Below are 23206 nucleotides of genomic sequence, written 5' to 3' on the forward strand. Positions count from 1 at the left end.
AGCTGGGGCTCTCTGGCCGACCCTGGGCTGAAGCCTCAAAGCTCCTGTGTCTGCCCAGCCCGAGGCGCAGAAAGTAGAAGCTGGAATCGGGATTAAACCACTAGCAGTTTTAATGGGCCCAGTGCTCCCCTCCCCTCTCAATGTTAATATTAATTATTCTTATTACTACAAGAATAAAGATTCCTGAGTACCCACCCCTTCTGCCCTCCCTGGTCCCCACCAACCTCCCGAAGAGTTTCTGAACAAAGAGAAGTGAAAGGCACTGTAGGGGCTGGGCCTGGAGCCGGGAGGCTGGGGGCAGGCCCAAGGAGGGGGAGGTCACCTCTCCTGGTGCCTAAGGTTGAGAGGACCAAGAAGGGGAGGGAGGATCAGTTGGGGGCGCCTCCAAAACCAAAGTAGAGACAGGTTTCTAACCCCCACCCCCCCCCACCTACACACTAAAGGCCTGAAGAGGGGGGGAGCTGAGGATTAGTGTTAGGTCAGGAAATGGGACAAGGAAGGTCCTCTCTAGGACCCAGGTGCCAAACCCAATATGGGGCATGGGAGATGAGAGGGGGGAGGGGATGCCCTTCCTAGTCCGGGCATGAGGAGACAGCAGCAGTGGGGGTTCGTTTTACCTCCTCTAGAGCTCCAGGGCCCCTCCCCCCTGCTTCCAAGGTGGGGGGGGTGACTTAGCTGTCCCCATTACCGCCCTGGCGGGCACGGATGAAAGCCATGCCATGGGTTCGAAAATGTGTCTTGAGGTTAAGTGGGCTGTCAAAGCCTTTGCCGCAGACCTTGCAGACCAGGGGTCCCCCAGAAGCCGGCGAAGGCGAGTCCCCTCCTTCAGGCTCAGGCCCCGACTGGGGAGGCACTTCCTCCACAGCCCCCGCTCCCCCACCAGCAAGCCCCCCACAGCGCCTCTTCTTGTGGCTGATGAACCGGTGTCTGCTGAGGGAGCCAGGTGAGGCAAAGCAGAGGCCACAGTCCCGACACTGAGAGGCCCCGTCATCGCCGCGAAGCCCTCCCGGGTGGCCCTGCTCGGCCCCGCTTGTGGTCCGGTAGCGCAGGGGTGGCCGGCCACCACTGCCAGGCCCGGCGCGCAGGGGTTTGGCTGGTGGAGTGGTGCTGTCTGGCTCCTCGCTGCAGGAGTCCGAGGACGGGCGGCGCTTGGGCCCAGAAGCCTGAGAAGCCAGGGAGACGGCTGGGTGGGAAGGGTGACCCCACGCTAGCCTCTGGGAGCCATGCCCTCAGCTGCCCACTTCCCAGACCTGTCCTCACCCTCCAGCGGTTGATCTCATCTCCCAGGAGCTGCCTCTGACTGACCGCCCACCCCTGGGTCCCCTGGGTACCTGAGCACCACTGCGCGCAAGTGTCCCCGCCAGACTCGGGGACTGGGCACCCAGCCGCAGCCTGTGCCGGACCTGGACGTGCTTCTCCAAGATCAGCCGGCTGCTGAAAGTGCGTTTGCCCTCTGTGCAGTACCTGGGGTGGAGAGAAGGAGGGGACCCGCATGGGACCTCCTGCGGGGGGAAGGGAAACAATCCGGGGAGCTAGTGCCGGACAAAGGCCTGGTTACCTGCAGGGGTAGACACGCTTGATGCCCTCATGGTTGACCCTGACGTGGCGCCTCAGGCTGGGGGCAGAGCAAAAGGAGCGTTCACAAAGTCTGCAGGGAAACTTTTTCACCGACTGGAGAGAGGTGGAACCAGAGGGATAGGGTGAGGTTCCCTGGCATGGAGCTTCGGGGACCCCACCACCCACCCCTCAGGCTTCTGGGGCCACCCCGCTTCGTCAGCCCACCACCACCTCTCTGCTCCCAGGCCTCCCACAAAGTCCCACATGGCCTCCCGGGTGCTGCTGCCCCCTCACCTTGCCGTGTTCCTTCTTCATGTGGGCCACATACTCATCTTGTTCAGGAAACCACGAGTGGCAGAGGCCGCAGGTCCAGCCCCCAAGCCCCCCACCCCGTCCCCTGCTGCCCCTGTTCCCCCGTGGTTCACGTCGGGACCTCTTAGCTGGTCGGGGGAGCTCAGGGGAACTAGGGGGTTCCTCTTCTTCTGAAGAGGAAGATGACTCCTCTGTGGGAGGGCCTGCCCTACCCCGAGACAGAGCCAATTCCTCAGGTTCAGGCTTAGGGGTAAGCAGGGTACCCCCTGTCCCTTTCCCCCCAGCTTCCTCTCCCAGCCGCCCAGCCTGATGACTGTTCTGTAGGATGGAGAGAAGGGAGGGGAGTCACCATGGGTGGGATGGGGGGGAAGAGCTTCTCTCTCTATGGCTTACTCCCCCCCGCATTTTCCCACAACCCCCACTTCCTGTTTTGACTCCTTGTCCCCAGAAACATTTCAGCATAGTTTTCCCTGCCCCTCCCATTGCAGGCCCCTGCCCCCCGCCCTCCCGCCCCTCTCAAGGTGCTCAGCTACAGTGCCCACAGCCACCTTGAGATGCTCCAGCATGGTCCTCTTCTGAGCAAAAAGTAAAGGGCAGGACGGGCACTTGAAGACACTGACGCGCTGGGGCAGCAGGTGCTGGTCAAAGTGTGAGGAGAGCAGAGGCTTGTGGGTGAAGACCGTGTCACACATGGCGCACTTGTAGATCAGCCTATGGAGGGATGCAGGGAGAGGCTCCCTCCAGCTCCCCAGATGCCCCCCCAAGCCCGTGGAGGCCCGAGCTTCCCCCCGCCCCAGATCCTGTGGGTCTCACTTGGCTTCCTGGGCATTGAAGCCTGGGTGCTGGGTGAGGAGGTGTGCGTGAGCGCTGGGCGCGGACTTGAAAGCCATGGGACAAATGGGGCACTTGTGGAAAACTTCGCAGTGGGACGTCTGGATGTGGGACTTGATGGAGTTGACCCCACCAAACACCACTGAACAGCTGGGGCACCTAGGGGGAAAGTGACGATGAGCGGCGGGGGCAGCCCAAACCTGACGCCATCTCGGGCAGATTCTGAGGGAACAGGGACCTGGTCCCCTAGAAAGTACTGAGAGAAAGAGGGAGAAAAGTGGCGGCTGCAGGGCCGCAGCCACGAGCAAGCCTCCTAAGTGGGACGGGCAGTGGGCCAGGGAGGTGGCCAGGCAGGTTCCCGCAAGGCAGATCCCTCTTTCCACAGCTCCACAGGAAACCAATGGAAACAAAGGAGGGGACCCCACTGAGTCCTCTGAGGGGACTTAATGGGCCAAGCTGGGGACACAACAAAGTAAGAGAGGGTGGGCACCTGTATCCGACACGCCGGGAGAAATGGAGACAGGTTTCCCAAAGGTGGGTTTGGAAATTGGCCAGCAAGAAGTTCCCCCCGCACTCAGGGCAGACGTGAGGGGGGCGGCTCTTGTGCATGCGCTGGTGGGCACTCAAGCTACAGCGATTGGGAAGCATCATGGGGCAAGTTGAACACACCTGGAAAGGGGGGACAGAGTGAGGCAGAGTGCACCTGCTGGAAGCCGCCGGCTCCAAGGGGGCCCAGACTGGAGGCTCACCGAGCCCCAGGAGGCGTCCCCTTCTCGCCCATAGAGCCTCCTCCCCCCAGGCCTGAGCTTGCCCTCCCTTACTTGGCCTGTTGGCACCGCCCAGCCCTCGCCCCCTTTCATGGCCGCAGCCCCTCTCCCTGACAGAAGGTTGACTCACGTTGCTGGCGACCCCAGGAGCAGGGGGTCCGACCTGCTGGAAGTGAGTGGCCATCCCGGCCTTGTCCCGACACTGCTCCTTACACTCGAGGCATCGAAAGCACGTGTAAGTCAAGGTGGGAGCAGAGGTTGGTGGCACCTCTGCAGATGGCGGGGGCAACCCCGGGGAGTCGGCCGCCCCTTCCCCCTTGCCTGGAGTGGCGGGCGGGGGGGGCGCCGGGGGAGGCACGGCCACGGGCACCAGAGGTGTGATGTCTGGCTGCCCGACCATCTGGTCCAGGGCCACGGGCCGCATGACGAGGTGAGAGCACTGCATGACCAGGCCCCTGTCCTTGTGCTCACGGGCGTGCAGGAGGAGGCTGCATTTGTTGAAGAAGACGAGCCGGCGGGCACAGTGGTTGCAGGTGACCTCGATGCGCATGCTGCGGCGGTCATAGTGTCTGGCCAGGCTCTTCTCCAAGGAGAAGGCATCCCCGCACTCCAGGCAGCGGTAGCCAGAAGGGGGCAGGGCCAGCCCCGCCTCCGCCGGCGGGCACAGGTTGGGGCGGTAAGCTGGCAGTAGGTTCTTGCTGTTGAGGACCTTATTGAAAGCCTCCACCAGCCCAGACTGGGTCCGAGAGATCACCGTGCCCCCGGCGCCCGTAGGCCGCGAGGGCTGCACCATCACCACGGAGGCACCGTTGACTTTCTGACCCCCGCCCCCCAGTGCCCCCTTCCCCTCAGATTTGGGCAGAGTCTGGGGTGCCAAGCCAAGGACATTTTTGGCCACGCCCTTGGGGGCGGCCGAAGCAGGCAGAACCACAGCCTTCCGGGCCACGTTCGCTGCCATCAGCATGGCGGTGCTGGCATTCTGGATGGTAGCTACTGGAAGCACTGTGCCCTTCAGCTTGGTGCCATCCCCTAGCTGGACGCTCACCACCTTGGGGCTTTCGAGGGTCGAGGTCACTGGGGGTGCCTTTGGGGGGCCAGCCTCCGCTGGAAGGGTCCCTTCGGTCGGGGGGACAGCGGCAGGAGGGGGTTCGGGGTCTGAGGGCACACGTGTCACTGTTCTGGTAATATTCCCACAGGAGGTTTTAATAGTTTTAATACGAACTTTGAGAGGTCGGGAGGAGCTGGAAGAGGCTGGGGAGTCATTGCTGTCCTCATCGGCTGCCTCAGCTCCGCTTGAAGGGCTCTGAGGGGTATCGGGGGCAGATTTGTCGGCCGTTCCCTCATCTTCTTCGTCTTCATCCCTCGGCGGACCGGTAACCAGTGGCTTTGGGGAGCTAGGAGGGTTTCCTGAGGCTGGCAATGACTTAAAAAAAGGGGTCCCACCCCCCTGGGCAGGAAGGACGCCCACCTCTTTGGGGCTGGAGGCCACACCAGACCTGCCCGAGCCAGAAGGACGAAGGGGGCTGTCACTGCCTGGCTCTGTGGTTCCTGAGGGTCGGGAAGAATCAGGTGGCAGCAGAGAAGGACCATTTTCCTGGCTCAATTCAAAAGGGGTAGAGAAAGAGGGAGAAGTCAGGGTCCCCTCATGGGATGACGGAGCAGAAGGAGGCAAGGGGCCCGGGGCCTGGGACTCGGGCCCAAAATGTGCAAAGAGGTCCAAGGAAGGCTTCCCTTCCCCTGTTTTGTCTTTCCAACTCTCTCCTTTGGGAGGAACTGGGGAGCGAACAGCTCCTGAGGGGGATGGCTCAGGGCCCCCAAAACCATTCTGTAGTTGTCGGGGTCCCATGGGCCCTTCCTTAGGCCCCGGCCCTCCTCGCGCTCCGTCCCCACCTGGACCACCACCCACAGAATCAGGCTGTTCCGGGCATACAGTGTTTTTGACAATAACGCTGACAGCAGAGATGTCTGGATGGGGAAGGCTATGATCAGAGGGCTGGGCCAGAGCCGCCGGCCCGTCTCCAGCAGCCCCTGGTCCTTCCCTGGAAGATCCCCCACCATTGGGTTCTGCCTTCCCTTGGGCCCCAGGCCCCTCACTTTCCTCAGGCCCTGAATGTATGGCCTCATTAGCATCAATATCAGGGATGTCAAAGGCAGCAAGGAGGTCATCAAAGTCTGGGGTCTTCATGTCCCCCATAGTGGGGGTGGGACCTACACCTGGGGAAAGAGGGAATAAGAGGGTGCAGTTGAGACTTCAGGGAGGAGAGAACTTTTTTATTTCCCATCCTTTCCCCTCTCTTTAGCCTTGTTAAGAACCCTCAGACTGGACAATTTAGTACAATCATTTATTAAGGGCCCACTGTGTGCAGAGCTCTGTGGTAGCCACTGTGGAAGATACAAGGTTGAAACAAAGACACCAATTCTACCTTAAGGAGCTTACAGTCTAATAGGAGGAATAAGTCAACACCTTAGACAGCTTTGATACGCAATATTGCAAGAGAAGGGGAGGCAGCTGTGGAACAGCTGGAAGAAACCTGTCTCTAGAATCTCAACAGAGGGTTCAAGCTTTTCTGAGGCTTACTTCCCAGTTACTTAGTTAAAGTCATTAACCTCTCTGGACCTCACTTTTCTCATCTGTTAAATGAAAGGACTAGACTAGATGAGCTCTGAGATCTCTTCCAGGTCTGCATGGTCACAGAACAAAAGACCAATATTCTGAGATCTAAAAAAAAAGGTAAATTACCATCCAGGGAGAGCAAGGAAGGTTTGGACTGAAAAGCATGTCTACCGATTCATCAGGCAGGGATTTAACTGAAGCACAAAACAGAAAGAAAAGGGAATGATGGAATATAAGACTGGAAAAGGAGGCCAGATTGGAAGAGTTTAAATATTATTTGATGAGTAAAAGGAATTCGCTAAAGAGTCTGATCAGGATTGGAATAACCATCTCTAAGGAAGAGGTTTCTGTCAGGAGGATGAAGACTGGATTAAAGGTCAGGCAAAGAATGGAAACGGAGTCAAAGATAATTAGGAGGTTTCTACAAGAGACCTGGGAACTGGTAATGAAAGCCTGCACCAGTGTGTTGTCAGTGGGAGCAGTGGGAGAGCAGGGTCCCAATTACTAGAGAGGCTGAACTGGGAGGAGCTTTGAGGATCTCACCAGCACTTTGAGGATCCAAACAAGGAAAAGTGCAAAAAAGCGTCTGAATAAGGATGGTGGTAAGGGAAGGAAGAGAGAAGGCTAAGAAGTGATAGCAAGAAAGAAAGCAGAAGACAAGAAAGTAAACAAGAAAGCCAGAGAAAGAGTGTGAGGGGTGGGGGGTAAAAAGGGTCTTGAGTTTATAGAGGGCTGAAATCAGCCAAGGTTTTAGATAAGACATGGACTCCATCCTTGAAGTGATTCCATCAGTCAGCTCAGTACCCAGCAAAGAAAAAACAATTAATCGATCATTGTTGATGCAGATACTGATCTAGGCTCAAGGTTGGCCACAGAATCAATTAAGGTCAACTATGAGTCAAAGGAAGCCTACAAAAGATGAGGAAGTCAATAGGGCCAAGTGGTCAGAGCCCTAAACTGGGATTCAAACTCATTCTAAATTTCACAACTTCAGCTTCACCACCTATAAAAGGCAGAGATTTATTTTTATTAACCCTACAAGGCTGTTTTAAGGATAAAATCAAATGAAAATTGTAAAGTGGTACACAAAAAATATATCAAATTCAGATCAAAAAAGAATATCTGCTAAGGATTACGATGAGAGGACAATAGAAATCTGAGGTTGGGGCCATTTGAGACCATTCATAAATTCAATGCTGGATCAATTGGGGGTGATTCTTACCATTTGGAAAGAGAATAAAAACTGATCAATGTGAAAAATGGCCTCAGGAATAGAGAGATCCAGAGATTAGGAGCCGGAGAGACTCAGAGACAATGCCCCAGAGCTGGTCACAAAAGGCCCGGCTCTGGGCCTCTCCTCAGTCACAAACACCTGCTGCTTAGCTCCCCAGTCTTCCCTAGAGTGGCACTCACTTCCCTCAGCCAACCCCTCCTTTCTCCATCGTTCTCTCTCCTTTCTTCCCAAGCCAAGGGACCAGGATGCATAGGAAAAGCTACCCTGGGATGTGAGAGGGAGCTGGGGAGGGGGACCCCTGAGGCCACCAAGGTAAAAAGCTACACACCTCCATCACCAATTTCATTCAAGGCCAGGCCCCACCCCTCCCTCCCTCCCTCTGCTCCAAGCCCTTGCCAGGGCAGTGGCCTTCAGGAAAAAAATAAAATAAAAACAGAGGTAAAGGAGTTTGGGGAGTGTCTCCAGAGCAAGGGAGAGGGAGTCTCTACCCCACAAATCCCCTCCCCCTTCTCTTCTCTCAAGATGCCTTGGGTCCTTGGGGGCAGTTCCCTCACCTGTCCCCAGCCCTGGGATGGTAACTGGAGATAGGCTCTGCAGGTGGCAGCAGGTACTAGTGGAGGGACCTTGGGGAGCAAATGGAGGAGGAGGGAAAAAAAACCCTATCCACTTTGAAGCAAGATGGGGATTCCTCTTCCTTCTCCAGCAACTACAGCTAAGCTACAGTGGCCCCTGGCTTTTGTCCTTGCTGGAAGCCCTCAAGCGGGCTGCCTGGCTGCTCCTCCTGGGGGCCCCCAGATGCCTCCTCTGGGCCGGGAGAAGTGGCTGACTCTTGAGGGTCCTCAAGCCCCGCTCCCCCGCCTCCCCATTCACACGCCCCTCTCCACCACTCATTCGAGGCTCTGGTTCGGGGTAGGTGGCTGAGGTCATTGGATCGCAATCCACATCAAAAGGTACCAGAAGCCTCGAACTCGAGGGGGAAGTGCTTTCCTGCCTCCCGGTCGGCAGACTCTCCGCTGCCCACCCCCCTCAGTTTTTCCTTCTGTTCTCGCCCAAAAGCCAAAGAAGGCTGAACAGGAAGAGGTTCAGCTCAGGCCCTAGCTCTCAGCCCCCTCGGAGCGCATGGGGGAGGGGAGGGGAAGGAGGGCTCCACTCTCCACGGGCTCCCAGTACCAGGCACTGAGGGCGAGGTGGGGCAGGGGAGGGAGGGGAGGTGGCGATTAGGCTGTGGATGTGCGGGGCAGCAGGCGGAATTAAGTCTCTGCCATCTGCCGAGGTGCAGGGTCAGAGCAGCGGAGCGAGGGCAGGGAACGGGTCCAAGGACGTGTTAAGGCCAAGGGGAAACTGAGGCGGCACGGGGGGGTGGGGGACACTCCACACAAGCTCCCAGGCAGGATCCACTGGGACTGACCAGCAGCAGCGGCTCGAGCCCCGGGGCGTCCCACCCCCGCCTCCTTTCCTCCGCAGGAGTTTGCCGGTCCTCCGGGGGCCGAGAACTGACCACAGATCGGGTCTCCAGGCCAACTCCGACCCCTCCCGGCTCCCAAGGCTCCGGGGGGCCCTAAGGGTGGGAAGGGCTAGGCCGGGGTGGGGTGGGGCGGGGCCCCAGGACACCAGCTTCCCTCTGAGGCGCGAGCAGCGGTGGAGGGGGGGGGGGGAGGGGAAAGAGCTGACCCCGCAGGCCTCGAGCCTTTGAACCCGGTCCCGCCGGGTCCCTCGGGGCGTGCCTGAAGGAGAGGGAGGGCTGCTGGTCCGCGACTCCTGCTCCCCCGGGGCTGAGACACCATGTTGGGTCGTGCTCCCTCGCGGCCTCCCGGGACCCGTCACCACCCTGGGTCGGCGTCTAGGGGAAGGGGCCAGTACCGAAGTGCCTCCGGTCCCCCGAGTATTTACCTGGCTTGCCGGGAGCACGGTTCTGCCGGGGGTTCACCCACCCCAGGCCGGACCCAGGTGGGCGGCGGCGGCGGAGCAGCATCTTTCCAGTACAGACTTCCACCCCCAACCCCCCCGACGCCTCCTCCCCGAGAGAGAGAGAGAGAGAGAGGGGGGATTTACCCAAGTGGGGGAGGGGAGGGTATTTACCCGCCCCCAACGAGGGGGCGGGGCCGGAGGCGGGTATTTACCCGGGGCGGGCTTACTTGTTCCGGTCCCGGGCCAGGCTGACACTATGTGGTCTTTGCCCAATTCCTGCAGCCGCTGCCACTGCCAACGCCACCTTCCCCGCTGCCTCCGTTTTTCACCGCGGTTACTTCCTGCTTCTCCACTGTGGAGCTTTTCCCCCTCCCTCAGCCCCCTCGGCGCTCGTAGCCGGAGCCGCCTGCACTTGCACTCGCCATTGGGCGTCACGCCCGTCATTCGCGTCCTAACCCCGCCCATAGACAGATATTACTGGTTTCTGCTGCAGTCGCTCTGGACGAGGTCCCCGCTTCCCTCCAATCTTCATTGGGCCGGGAACCTCGTCACTCAGAGGACTCCGGTCGCCATTGGTCGTCAACCTGAACGCAATGTGCCCATCCCTCTTACCTGAGCTTCTTAAAGTTCATTGGAGGAAGCTTCAGTCGCTTACGAACTGCCGGGCCTGATTCCCTCTTTTTCCATTGGAGTAGATTACTCTCCGACGTCCCTCCGTTCTCCTAAAGCCCATTGGCTTGTATGCAAAATGTATGCAAATATGAAAGAGTTTCCAGTTTCTATTAGATGGGGGCTTGCAGAGGGAGGGGCAGTTCCTCCTCGACTCTTAGAGAAACCCGGATAGGAAATATGCCTTCCATACTACTTTCTCATACAAACGACCTCTGCGACAGTACGCCGCGCCATGACGCTAAGGCGACGTCACTACGTCACCTCTCGTCATGACAGGTTCTGGTGTTAGGCAGTGCCAAGTTTCCTTGTCAGTGTGGTGACGTCACACCAAACTACACGTGGCCTTGGGATGTTCCTGCAGCCCCACTTGCCTTGCCTGGCCTTCCTATGACGTCTTGGGGGGCGGAGGCGGGACACGTGGAATATGACTTGACTAGGATGTGAAGTGAGCGTGTTAGCTCCCCTATAGAGTGGTCGCTTGTGGCCTTCGGGCAGTCTCTTGCCCTTCTCTGAGACCTACTTTGAGTCTCCCTCCCTGGCCCAGCCCCCCACTCCCCAGTGCCTGGACCACTTAAGTGAATGAAAGGCTCTCTGTGCCTCTCTCTGCACTAGCCCTTAATTACTCTGTGGGTATTATAGGGTTTGGGGTTGGATTAAACCGCAGAGACCCAATCCAACCACTTCTTTTAGGGAAGAAGAAACTGAGGAACAGAAATTTGACCATCAAAATGTCCCCTTCCCCAAGTTTCTCTGATAAAGTCCTTTTTCCTCAAACGTAAAAAGAACTGAGTCAAATTTATAAAAAATGAGAGCCATGTTCCAATTGATAAATGATCAAAGGATATAATCTACGGCCAAAGGGCTATAAATTCATGCATATCCTTTGACCTAACAATGCCACTACAATACATGAATACTAAGAGAGATTTTTTAAAAAGAAAAGAAAAGGACTTTTATGTACAAAAATATTTATAGCACATCTTCTCAGGACAAAAAAAAAATTGGAAATTGAGGGGATGTTCATCCATCGGGGAATGGCCGAATAAATGGTGGTATGTAATTGTCAGAGAATAGTATTGTTCTATGGGAAATAACAAGCAGGATGCTCTCAGAAAAACAAAACAAAACAAAACCAAACAGGAAAGTCCTCCATGAACTCAAGCAAAGTGAAATGTACTGTGTACAAAGTAATAGCAATGCTCTGGGGTGATCAGCTGTAAATGATTTTGCTATTCTCAGCAGTACAATGATCCACAATTTACCAAAAATCCTATAGATTGAATCATCCTTCTCTCTCTCTCTCTCTCTCTCTCTCTCTCTCTCTCTCTCTCTCTCTCTCTCTCTCTCTCTCTCTCTCTCTCTCTCTCTCTTCCCCTCTTTCTCCCCCTTTTTTTAAAAAATTACTATTGGAGAGAGATTGTTTTCATTCACAACATGACTTTTATAGAAATGTTTTGTATAACTTCACATGTGGTTTCTTAAGGGGGGATGGGGATAGGATAAAGAAGAGAATCTGGAGTTCAAAAGTTTTAAAAACAAATCTAAAAATAATTAGTTTAAGTGTCACTGGGGAAAATATTAAATAAGTTTGTTTTTTTTTTAAACGTCCACTTCCCCCTTCCTTACTACTAATGATAAGCAAAGATACCTCTAAGAAATGATTGGGGGAGACATATCTCCTGGAGAAACAAATTCCTTGCTCTCAAAGAGTTTGAGGCGATAGTACATAAACCCACAAAGGTGGCTTGTGGCAAGAGGCAAATCAAGAGTTTAGACAGTTATGGCTGTTAAGATTTCAGGAGAGAAACCTAGACAGGATTTGGGAGGGCAAGGAAGACTTTGAGTGAGTGATTGGGCTTGACCCCTGGTTTTAAAGTCAGAGCAGGATTTGAATTCCACCTGGTCTCTAAGTAATTGTAAATTAAATTAAATGAGTCTCAGTTTCCTCATCTATATAAAGTGGATTGCGGTACCTGTAATATACCTCACAGAATTGTCATATGAGATTATATATTTTTGTAAAGTGTTTCACCAACCTTAAGGCATTATGCCAGTTAGGAGGAAGAAGAGGAGATGAAGGGAGAATGTCACCTCTCAAGCAGAAGAAATGTTGAAAAAAAGCCCCAAAGCAGGAATGTGAATGTCACGTTTAAAGGACAGAGAATAGACCTGTTAAAGTGGATTAAAATTTAATTTAAAAAAAAAAAAACTGGATTGTTAGAATTGAAGATGTAGATTGCAAAGAGATTGTAGAAAATCCTTGAAACCAGGTAAGATAACTGATCTTTATATAAACAATAACAGTTTTTTGACTACTTACTGTGGACTTAAGCCTGTTCATTCCTGGTAGTGTGTATTAGAAAATTGTGGAAAATAAATTCTATATTTCAGAAATTAGTACCAGACCATAGAGAAAAGGCATCACTAGTAGAGTTTCATTTATTCTGAGAAAGGATTTTTAAATAAGCTTTACAAGTTGCAAGTTGTAATAATTTCATTATGAAGTTGAAGGTGCTAGATTCCAACTCATCTGAATAATTGCCTAATATATTTCTAATGCTATTGAATAGATCAGGTTATTAAAACAGGGGTTCTTCACCTGAGATCTTTGAAGTATTATTTTTTAATTTAAAAATTGAAAATAATATAATAAATTTAATTTCTTTCTTTTATAATACTATCTGTCTTATTTTATGTTTTTAAGAATATTATTCTGATTACATACTCCATAGGGATATAGAAATCTATCTTACCCTGCAGGAAAATAAGAGGGGAATGGGATATGGGAACAGGAAGGGTGATAAAAGAGAAGCGATATTAGGTGGGGGAGCAATCAGTACCAAAACATTTTTGAGGAAGAACTGGCTGAAAGGAGAGAGAATAAATGGGAGGAAATAGTTAGTAATAGTAGTTATACAAAGAATTTCAAATCAAATTTCTCTGATAAGACCTCATTTTTCAAACACAGAGGAAACAGAATCAAATTTATAAAAAATAAGAGCCATATCCCAATTGATAAATGATCATTAGATATGATCTGTGCCCAAAGGGTATAAATTCATGTGTATCCTTTGACCTAACAATACCACTAGTTGACATGAATACTAAAAGAGATTGGAAAAAAAATATTCATAGCAACTCTCTTCTCAGGGCAAAAACAATTGGAAATTAAAGTTGATGTCCATCAACTGGGGAATGGCTCAATAAACTATGGTGTGTGTTTATGCTCTGTGGGAAATGATGAGCAGGATGCTCTCAGGAAAACAAACAAACAAACAAACTAGAAAATCTTCCATGAACTCAAAGTGAAATGTAACATATATAAAGTAATAATAATGTTCTTCAATGACCAGCTGTAAATGACTGCTATTCTCAGTAGACTCTGAAGGACTTAAGATGAAAAATCCTATCCATACACAGAGAAGGAACTAGCTGTATCCATATACAGATTGAAGCATTCTTTTTCTCTTTTTTTTTAAACTTAATTTTCCTTGAGGGCTTTTATTTTCATCAGGGTTCCTACCCTATGTTTTGTTTTGTTTTGTTTTTCACAACTTGACTTTTATGGAAATGTTTTATATAACTTCACAAGTGATTTCTTAATTGTGGGTGAAGATAAGGAAAATAACCTAGAACTCAAAAAACTTAAAAACAAATATAAAAAATTTATTTTGAAGAATATTATTCTTTTTTTTTTTATTTAATAATTACTTTATATTGACACTCGTTTCTGTTCCGATTTTTTTTCCCCTCCCTCCCTCCACCCCCTCCCCTAGATGGCAAGCAGTCCTTTATATGTTGGATATGTTGCAGTATATCCTAGATACAATATATGTTTGCAGAACCGAACAGTTCCCTTGTTGCATAGGGAGAATTGGATTCAGAAGGTATAAATAACCCGGAAGAAAAACAAAAATGCAGATAGTTCACATTCGTTTCCCAGTGTTCTTTCTTTGGGTGTAGCTGCTTTTGTCCGTCATTTATCAATTGAAACTCAGGTCTCTTTATCAAAGAAATCCACTTCCATCAGAATACATCCTCAAACAGTATCGTTGTTGAGGTATATAATGATCTCCTGGTTCTGCTCATTTCACTCAGCATCAGTTCATGTAAGTCTCGCCAGTCCTCTCTGTATTCATCCTGCTGGTCATTTCTTACAGAACAATAATATTCCATAACATTCATATACCACAATTTACCCAGCCATGAAGAATATTATTCTGAAAAAGAGAGGTCCCTATGTTTCATTAGAATGTCAAAGGAGTCTATCACACAAAGAAAATTAGGAGTTTCTGTGTTAGGTAAAGATTAAACTGGTCCAGATTATATTTATAAATCCAAAAAGGGGAAAGGGAAGGCATTTATTATTAAGTATGTACCACTATGTGCCAAGCACTGTGCTTTTACACATTTTATAAATATCATTTCATTTGAGATCCACAACAATCCTGTGACACGTATACTATTATTATCCCCAATTTACAACTGAGAAAACTAAGGCAGAGAACTGTTTAGTTTCCCAGGAGTTCACACAGCTAGGAAGAGTCTGAAGCCAATTTGGATCTGACTTCAAGCTAATGGTTCTATCCACTGTGCCACTTAGAGTTGGATAGAGAGCATGTCAAATCGATTGTATGACGAAAAGAGCATTAACTTTAGAGTTAGGAGCCCTGGATTTGTATTCTGTCTAATCTAGCAGGATGACTTTGGAAGAATCACTTAACTTCTCAAGAATTCAGTTTTCTCATCTATAAAATGAAAGATTTAGACTAAATGTAAAAGTTATTTTCTTCTTCTTTTCCTCCTAGTCCTGTAAGTGGTCTCTTTTACTCATCTCAGATCACAGATATAGAAATAGAAGAGGATTATATTATCTAGTCCAACTCTCTCCTTTAGGAGTTTCTAAAATTCTTCCCATAGATGTGAAAATTGAGCCTGAGAAAGGGTAATGACTTGCCCAAGAGCACAGAGAGCAAATGAAGAGTAGGGGGATTTGAACCCAGGTCCTCTACCTTCTGTTTTAGTGCTTTTCTACTGTACCACAGTACCCATGTCTCAAAATGACTCTGGAGTCCAATGGACCCAGGTTTTGAACTAGGCTCTTCTGATTTTTTAAATCCTGGCTGATGTTTTCCTCCTGCTCCAGATAATTCTGGGAACTTCTGATGTTAACCCAGATTCAAATAATAGGAGCTGACCCCTTTCCTCCTCTGAGAAGTCTTCCCTGACCACTAATTTTGAATCTTTCCTTGTCCCCTATCCCCTCCCACCCTGAACTCCTGGGTCACTTACTGAATGAAATACATTCAGTACAGCATTGAAACAATAAAACATTCATTCAGGACAGAAATATGCAATAAAAAGCAATCACCACTGACTTTCTCAGTAAATAAGTCTCATACCCCTTCCCCCCAAATAGCCTAGAATTTTAATTCTTTTAAATAATTATAATTCCAATAGGGAATTTTTGCATAGGCTCCTTATAGCTGAAATGAGAGGTTGTAAAATGAACTGAATATAGCATTTACATTTCTTTTTAGATGGCAGCTAGTCTTAGTATCTCTCTGTTCCTAGTAGGACTCCTTGCTTTATGGGGCTTTAGGAGTGTTCCAGGTCTACTGTGTTCCGGGATGTCCCTTTCCTGCTCAAAGCTATCTTCTCCATGACTTCATTCAAAATAATGTCTCTAAACCATGGAGATTGAATGTAAATCAATACATGCTATGTTCACTTTTTTTTTCCTGTTTTTTTTCTTCTGTTGTTGTTTTTCCCTTTTGTTCTGACTTTTCTCTTGCAACATGATTCAAAAAGAAATGTGTTTTCATATTGAAGACACATTGGATTACTTGCTATCTAGGTGAGGGGGTGGAATAGAGGGAAGGGAGGGAGAAAAATTTGGAACACAAGATTTTACAAGGGTGAATGTTGAAAACTATCTTTGCATATATTTTGAAAATAGAAAGTTATCTTTAAAAAAAGAAACATGTATTTTAAAAGTTAACATTCATGTAAAACCAGAAAATATAAAACAAAACAATTATAATTTTAAAATAATATATTCATATTTAACATATATTGGATTACTTACTGTCTAGGGGAGAGGTTGGGGTGAGAGGAAGAGAGGGAGAAAAATTTGGAATACAAAGTTTTTCGAGGGTGAATGTTGAAAACTATCTGTACATATATCTTGAAAATAAAAAGCTATTATTTTTTAAATTATGTATTTAAAAAGTTAATATTCATATGTAACCAGAAAAAATAATTAAATTTAAAAAATAATAATTAGAGGGAAAAATAAAAATGATGTTTCTAATCTACTCTTGTTCTCTGGACTCAGAAATGGGAAAAGTAGTACTTTCACTGTTATATCCAAATAAAGATGAAAGTCTTTCTTAAACCCATCTTCTACAAGAAGCCTTTCATAATCCCTCTTAATTCTAGTGCATTCCCTGGCTTGATTATTTCCTATTTATTTTATATAGGGCTTGTTTGCTTTTTCTCTCTTCCATTAGACTGAGTTTCTTAGGAGCAGGAGATTACCTTTTCCTTCCTTTTTATTCCCAGTGCTTAACACTGGGCCTGCCATGTATAAGTGTTTAATCGTTGACTGACTAAAAAAATGATATCCCTTAAGCCCAGGTCTTCCATGACTTGAGATTCTGTAGCCTACTTCCATGACAGGTTGTCTCCCATACCCTGAATGATTTCCCCCTTATCTCTCTGAGCTTTAGTCTTGCTTCATCAAATGCTCATGAGACATTTCAGACTAAATGTCTTGGAGACATCTTCAACTCAATTGATTAAAGCAGAACTCATTCTCTAATTCTCTCCTCTAACCTTCCCCTTTTCTGTCAAAGGCACCGCAGGAACATTCTAGCCCCAATTTGCAGTTTATAAATCAAAGACAAAAATACTGAAAAAAGTCAGAAAGAACGGATTCAAATACTAAGGAATCACAGAATCACATATGATTTAGCAGCTACTACTGCAGGGGAACAGAGAACTTAGAATTTGATCTTCCAGAAGGCAAATAATATATTATAGGCTTACAACTAAGAACCAAATCCTCCTTTCGTTCTCCCAGAGCCTTATTCTCAACTTCTCATTCTCATTACCTCATATATACAATTAGTTGCCAAATATTGTCCCACCTATCTCTTTCCTCCTCTCACCTCTATTATTGTAATACTCTCCAGACTGATCTCTCCATCTCATTTCTCCCTGTTCCAGTTCATCGTACATACAATTGCCAAAGTGATTTTCCTTAAGCATAGATCTGACTATATTGTAACTCCCCTCCTCGGCAAACCCCACTGTTTCCCCATTTATTTTCTTTCTAAAATAAAATAGAAATTCCTTCACAACCTGACCTTGGTCTATCTCTCCGGCCTCCTTTACATACTCTCCCGCCCACATTCTGTGATCTAGTCAAACTGGCCTTCTCTGGGTTCCTCATACCATCTCCTAAAGCTGTGCAGGATGCTCTTCCTCCTCATTCCTCAAAAAAAATCTTTTTTCCCCTCAAAATACTGCTCAAATTCTACTTTCTACATGAAACCTTTCTTGTGCTAATTGCCAATCTCCTTCCTCCCAACCTGCCCTGTATTTACCTATTTTATATATATATTTCTTTTCATTTTCTTTGTGTTTATGCTCCCTCCCTGGCAGTTCATTTCTCTCTGGGCATAGGGAAAAGCAGTTGCTGAATTGTCTGACTCAGAATGAAGACCCCGTAGTTGCTCATTTGCATATGACAAGCAGTAGAATATTGGAGGAAATGGGGAATACAGGCTCTTTCTGGGACTTCCATAGGAAGAACCAAAGAATTAGAGAACTTTGAGTTATTTTCTGGGCAAACACTGCTCTAAGATTGTGGAGAAAATGTAATTTACCCAAATATCACTAGAAAGAAGGAATTTTGTTACCAATTATAAGTTAAGGAGGAATCCACTACTGAACCAAAAAAGATTGTAGGAGAACAAAGAACAGATTTCTGAACTGGGTCAAAGAGAGAGAACCTCTGCCCTATCCCTGGTTACCAGGAAGAGTGATTGTTCCGTAAGGGGTGAGAATGCTCTCTATTGCCACCTGCTGCTGAGAAGAATGAGCAGGGGGCAGAATTTGCTCTGTTCCCCAAAAGTATGATTTGTTGCTGAGAAAATATGCATTTCTGGATTTCACCTGTTTTTGTCCAAAGTGGAAAAAGAAAAGAAAAATCCTGCAAAGGAGCAGAGTGGGAGAAACTTTTGCCAATTTTAGCCACATGACTGTGGCTAAAAGCATCGGCTAAGTCGAAAGCTGGAAGTGATGGATACTACGGTTGCCATTGAGGAGAAACTTGAAGCAGAAAATAGAAAAGGCCACCAGTGAGGTAACTAACAATGACGTATTCCAGAGGGACAAGATAGATTAGTTTAGCTTATTAGTAGAAGCACAGAAAACGGCAACTCCTAAAGCAGAAAGAAGATCGTCCCCATTCCCAGAGGTGTGAGTTGTCCTAGCCACCCATGTGCTTAAATAGCTGCTAACTCTTCCCCAGGGACACCGTGTGCTCGGTACAAGTGTTATTGGTGAGATGTTTTAATAAATGCGATGTGTTTTCTTTGCATTTAAAGGAAATGTTTTGGTTAAGATTGAGTATGGAAGCCAAAGGTAGCAAAGAAGCTGGAAGAAGTGGAAGAAACTCCACTATTCCACCATTCGAAAACTAGAAGTTCAACAGCTGATCAAGGAGAAATTTTAAAGAAATTTAAGGACTACCTAATTACTATGACAAGAAAAAAAAAAAAAGAACCTAAACATCATATTGTAGTAAATCATAAAAGAAAATTGCCCAGGCATTTTAAAACTAGAGGACAAAGGGGAAATAGGAAAAAAATCCTTTGATTTTTTTTTCTCAAAGAAATGAAATCTTCCAGAAACAGGATAGCCCAAATTTGCAGTTTACAAATCAAAGATAAAATACTGAAAATAGTCAGAAGGACTATTCAAGTAACAAGGAACCGCAGAGTCACATATGATTTAGCAGCTATAATTATAGGGGAACAGAGAACTTATAATATGATATTCCAGAAGGCAAATAGTATATTATAGGCTTACAGCTAAAAACAACATGCCCAGCAAAACTGAGTATAACCCTACGGGGGAAAAACGGATTTTTAATGAAATAGAAGACTTTGAGGCATCCTGATGAAATGACAGCTACATAGAAACTCTGAAGCTCAAACACAGGAATCAGGAGAAAGATAAAGAGATAAACATGAATGAACAGTCATAAACCAAACAACAATAAACTGATTACACTCTAATATAGAGAGATTATACATGTGTTGCCTGGAAACCCAACTATCATCCAGTATCATAGAGAGAGTCTACTTAGAAGACCTGAGAGTAGTTCTGTTATGTCTTGATCATCTTAAAAGAATGGAAAGAGAAAAGAAGAGGACTATATTGGAGTTGAAAGGAAGCAATAGGAAGATAAGGGAGAAAAATTATCTCATATAATCAGAGTATACAAGTTAGAAGTCTTTATAAATAAAGGAGATTGAGGGGATTCTCTGACACTTAGACTTTACTCTCATTTGAGGGAAGGATTAACACTACACACACACGCACACACACTCACACTCACACACACTCAGAACTGCTTACAGAAATATATTTCACTAAACAAAGAAATAGAAGGGAAAATTGAGAAGGAGGAATAAGATAGAGGGCAGAATAAGGAAGAAAATAGTCCTAAGGAAAACAAATTCTAAGGATTGTAAAAATAATTTTGACTTTTTTTTGAAGTGGCAAAGAAATAGAATTTGAGAGGGTACCCATCAATTGAGGAATGATTGAACAAGTAACAATATATATATAATATATTCTATGTATGACATATAGAATATAATAATCTATGATTAAATATATTATATATGTGATTTAAGTGTGATTGAATATTGTTATACTATAAGAAATAGTGAAATAGATTTTTTTTCAGAGAAAGTTGTAAGACATATATAAAGAGATACAAAGGGAAATGAGCAGACCACTAAAGTAATTTATACCACAATAAACAATGTAAAGACAAACAACTTTGATAACTCTGATAAATTTAATGACCAACAATCCAGAGGATTAATAGTGAAGCACTATTTCACCTCCTGATAAAGAGGTGAAGGATTCAAGTTCAGAATGAGAGTTTTGGGGGGAGAATATGACTAATGAGGAAATTTGTTTTGGTTAACTGTATGTGTTTATGACAGGAGGATATAAAAGATTCAGTATTAGTGGCTAGTTTGGCCATGGATATACATTAGTGGGGGCTTAAGCAATAGTGTAACAATTCTGGGAATAGCTTGTTTTCTCTCCATTACACTATAAGTAATCATTGAGCATCGGACTTTTTCATTATTTGTTTTTGTGTCCTCAGCATCTAATACAAGTTAGAAGTTTTTATAAATAAAGGAGATTGAGGGGATTCTCTAACACTTAGACTTTACTCTCATTTGAGGGAAGGATTAACACTATACACATACACACACACACACACACACACACACACACACTCAGAACTCACAGAGTAAGCTTTGAAAAAAATCCTTGTTTATTTGAATCCCTGTCTTCCCATAAGGCATAGTTCAATTGCCAATTCTTTCAAGAATACTTTCCCGCTTTCTCCTGGTTGATAGTTCCCTCGCATTTGCATCATTTTATATTAATTTTCTTTATGTCTTATATTTATATATCTTGCATTTCTTTTTCTTCGAACCTGTCATATTCCCCAAGAATATAAAGTCTTGAAAAAGGTTTGTAGGTATTTTCTAAAATTCTCTTTCAATGCCCTTCTCATGGCAGCAAAGTCCCTATTGGTTTTTAAAGGCTCTGTTAGCAAAATATAGAAATTCTGACAGCAGTATCAAGCTAAAAAACTTTTGAGAAAAAGATAGACTATATGTCTACTATATATGTCTACTATGGACCAAACTAACTTCCTGAAAACCTCATTCCCAAATGTTGAGTGGAAGGTAATGAAGGTTTCAATTCCCAACAATTCAAGTAAGATATGAAATATTAATAACCTACATCAGCAGCAGGAATATTCATGTGCATTCAATCAAATTATAAATCTTTTGAAGAATTAAAGTATAATTTAGATTTGAGTAAAAGAAAGATATTGGCACTAATAAAACTGTTTATGTAATAAATAATAATGTAACCCCAACTCCCCCTTAGAATAACATATAGAGAGTTAACAAAAACTAATCAGAAAACCCTTGGGAGCAGAAATCATATAGATAGTTATCAGCTAGCATTATATCTCAAAATAACTACAGAACTACAGAAAAGAATACTGAACGAGCCTTTAAAGAAATGTGATGGGATAGGAAGACACTGAGGAGACGTGTTCAGGATGGTAGAAAGTGGTCAGAAAAAAACTAACTTCTCCCACACAGGCAGTAGGACAAATTAAACTGAGGCACAGAACACTATCTGATGTATGGCACTCCCTCATTTCACAGATGATGAAATAAATTCAAAGAAACAGTTTAAAAGACTTGTCTACAAAAAGGAAGCATGTGAACCATGGTCATCAGACTTTAAAGTCAAGTGATCTTTCTAGTATATCACACTGCCCCTTTCTTCCCCTTTGCTGTCCATTTTCTAGAAAGAATTATTTACAATGCTTCCTCCATTTTCTTACCATCTACTCACTCCTCAGTTCTTTGCCATCTGGATTCCAATATCCTCACTCATTTGTAACTCTTCTCTCCAAGGTTGTCATTGACATTTTAATTGTTAAATCAATATTCTCTTTTTGATCTTCATCCCTCTTAATCTTTTCTTTTTCTTTTCTTTCTTTCTTTCTTTTTTTTTTTTATTTTTTGCAAATTTTGATGTTCTTGATCATTTCTTTCCTCTTGGACACTATTTCTTCTGTTCATCCTACCCTGCTCTCATCTACCTGAATCCTCAATTTCTAATCCTTGGAGAGTGATCTTACTGGAGCATTATCCATCTCCTGCTTCCAAAACAGTTTGTCCCTTCAAGAATTTGTCTTCTCTCTAAACTTCACCAGATACCATGGGTTCAACTATTAGCTCTATGTTTCTTGTTGTTCATTTACTCATATCTGCCTCTTCATGACTCCATTTGGGGATTTTTTTGGGAAAGATATTGGAGAGTTTTGCCTTCTTCAGCTCATTTGACAGATGAAGAACTGATGCAAACAGGGATAAGTGACCAGGGTCACACAGCTAGTAACTGTCTAAAAACAGATTTGAACAAGAAGATGAGTCTTTCTGACTCCAGATCCATCCAGTGCCTCACCTAGCTGCTCCATCCATATTATACAGATGACTCCCAAATCCATGTAATGAAGCCTTAATCTTTTACTCTCCTTACTCAGCTATCTGCTGGACATCTCCTGCATATCATAGAGGCGTCTCAAAGTCAATAGCATAATCATCTCCTCTAAAATCCATCCCTACTCCATATGTTCCTATTTTTGATGTCATCATCTTTCCAGTAACTCTGACTCATAAATCTGGAGCCATTCTTAAATCCAAGGGAATGGAATGAGATGAGAGAGGGAAAAAAGTCCAGGAAAGATTAGAGGGAGACAAGGATAAAATCAGATCGCTGAAAGGGCAGAACACACAAAGACTCAGACTTTGTTACTATAATCTTCAAGCCTGGCAGAAGGAGGCAGGGAAATGACAATGTGGACATAAATGGTACTTTTTAAAGCCTAACACCAAGGTCATCATACCAAGATCTTGGTCACTTCTACACTTCATTTAGGCTGTCTGGATGGTCCCGAGGATTTTACAGAAAGACTATCAGCTAGATAATGCACTGGACTTAGAATCAGTAAGATTCTTCTTCCTGAGTTCAAATCTGACCCAGGTATTTACCAGTTGTGTGAGCCTGGACAAGTCACTGAACTCTATTTACCTCATTTGTAAAATGAGCTGGAGAAGATAAGGAACTCCCAGGAACTCTGCTAAGAAAACCCCAAATGGGGCCACGAACAGTCAGACATACGTGAACAACAAAAATATACAAGATATAGTGTAAATAGGAGGTATAGACTGGGATTAATAGGATGTTAAAACTGACTAGCTCACATGTACCACATTAACTGAATTTTGGCTTGCATTAAAGGTAATCTGGTATCATTTTATAATTCAAATTAAATCAAATTTCACATTAATCGCATTAATAGATGCATATATAAATGTGGGGATCGTTTGCTTAAAAATACTTAAGCCCAAAGGAGTTTATAAAAAAGCCACATAGAGAGAAAAGATGGCAGCCCAGGAC

At 45.9% G+C, this 23206-nt stretch overlaps 1 protein-coding gene across 2 annotated transcripts; it reads right to left on the reverse strand.

Moving 5' to 3' along the window:
• Window positions 1-92: 92 nt before the first annotated feature.
• Window positions 93-9580, reverse strand: ZNF687 (zinc finger protein 687). 2 transcript variants are annotated; one of them, XM_051992665.1, is made up of 9 exons: window positions 9451-9580; window positions 3598-5681; window positions 3191-3369; window positions 2683-2859; window positions 2418-2580; window positions 1852-2187; window positions 1559-1671; window positions 1332-1464; window positions 93-1163 (listed from the first exon to the last, which is right to left on the reverse strand). In XM_051992665.1, exons 2-9 carry the CDS (start codon window positions 5659-5661, stop codon window positions 672-674), a joined length of 3657 nt encoding a protein of 1218 aa, XP_051848625.1. In that variant the 5' UTR covers window positions 5662-5681; window positions 9451-9580; the 3' UTR covers window positions 93-671. The 2 variants fall into 2 exon arrangements, with proteins under 2 accessions (XP_051848625.1, XP_051848626.1); XM_051992666.1 differs by having other exon boundaries at window positions 9206-9518.
• Between the last annotated feature and the right edge of the window lie 13626 nt (window positions 9581-23206).

The sequence above is a fragment of the Antechinus flavipes genome, chromosome 4, assembly GCF_016432865.1.
Source record: "Antechinus flavipes isolate AdamAnt ecotype Samford, QLD, Australia chromosome 4, AdamAnt_v2, whole genome shotgun sequence".
Taxonomy (NCBI): domain Eukaryota; kingdom Metazoa; phylum Chordata; class Mammalia; order Dasyuromorphia; family Dasyuridae; genus Antechinus; species Antechinus flavipes.

Coding starts and splice junctions, on each gene's coding strand:
- ZNF687 (XM_051992666.1), bottom strand. CDS start 9,287: ATGCTGCTCCGCCGCCGCCGCCCACCTGGGTCCGGCCTGGGGTGGGTG. Junction 2,188..2,417: donor CCATGCTGGAGCATCTCAAG/GTGGCTGTGGGC, acceptor TCCATCCTACAG/AACAGTCATCAGGCTGGGCG. Junction 1,672..1,851: donor TGAAGAAGGAACACGGCAAG/GTGAGGGGGCAG, acceptor ACCTCTCTCCAG/TCGGTGAAAAAGTTTCCCTG.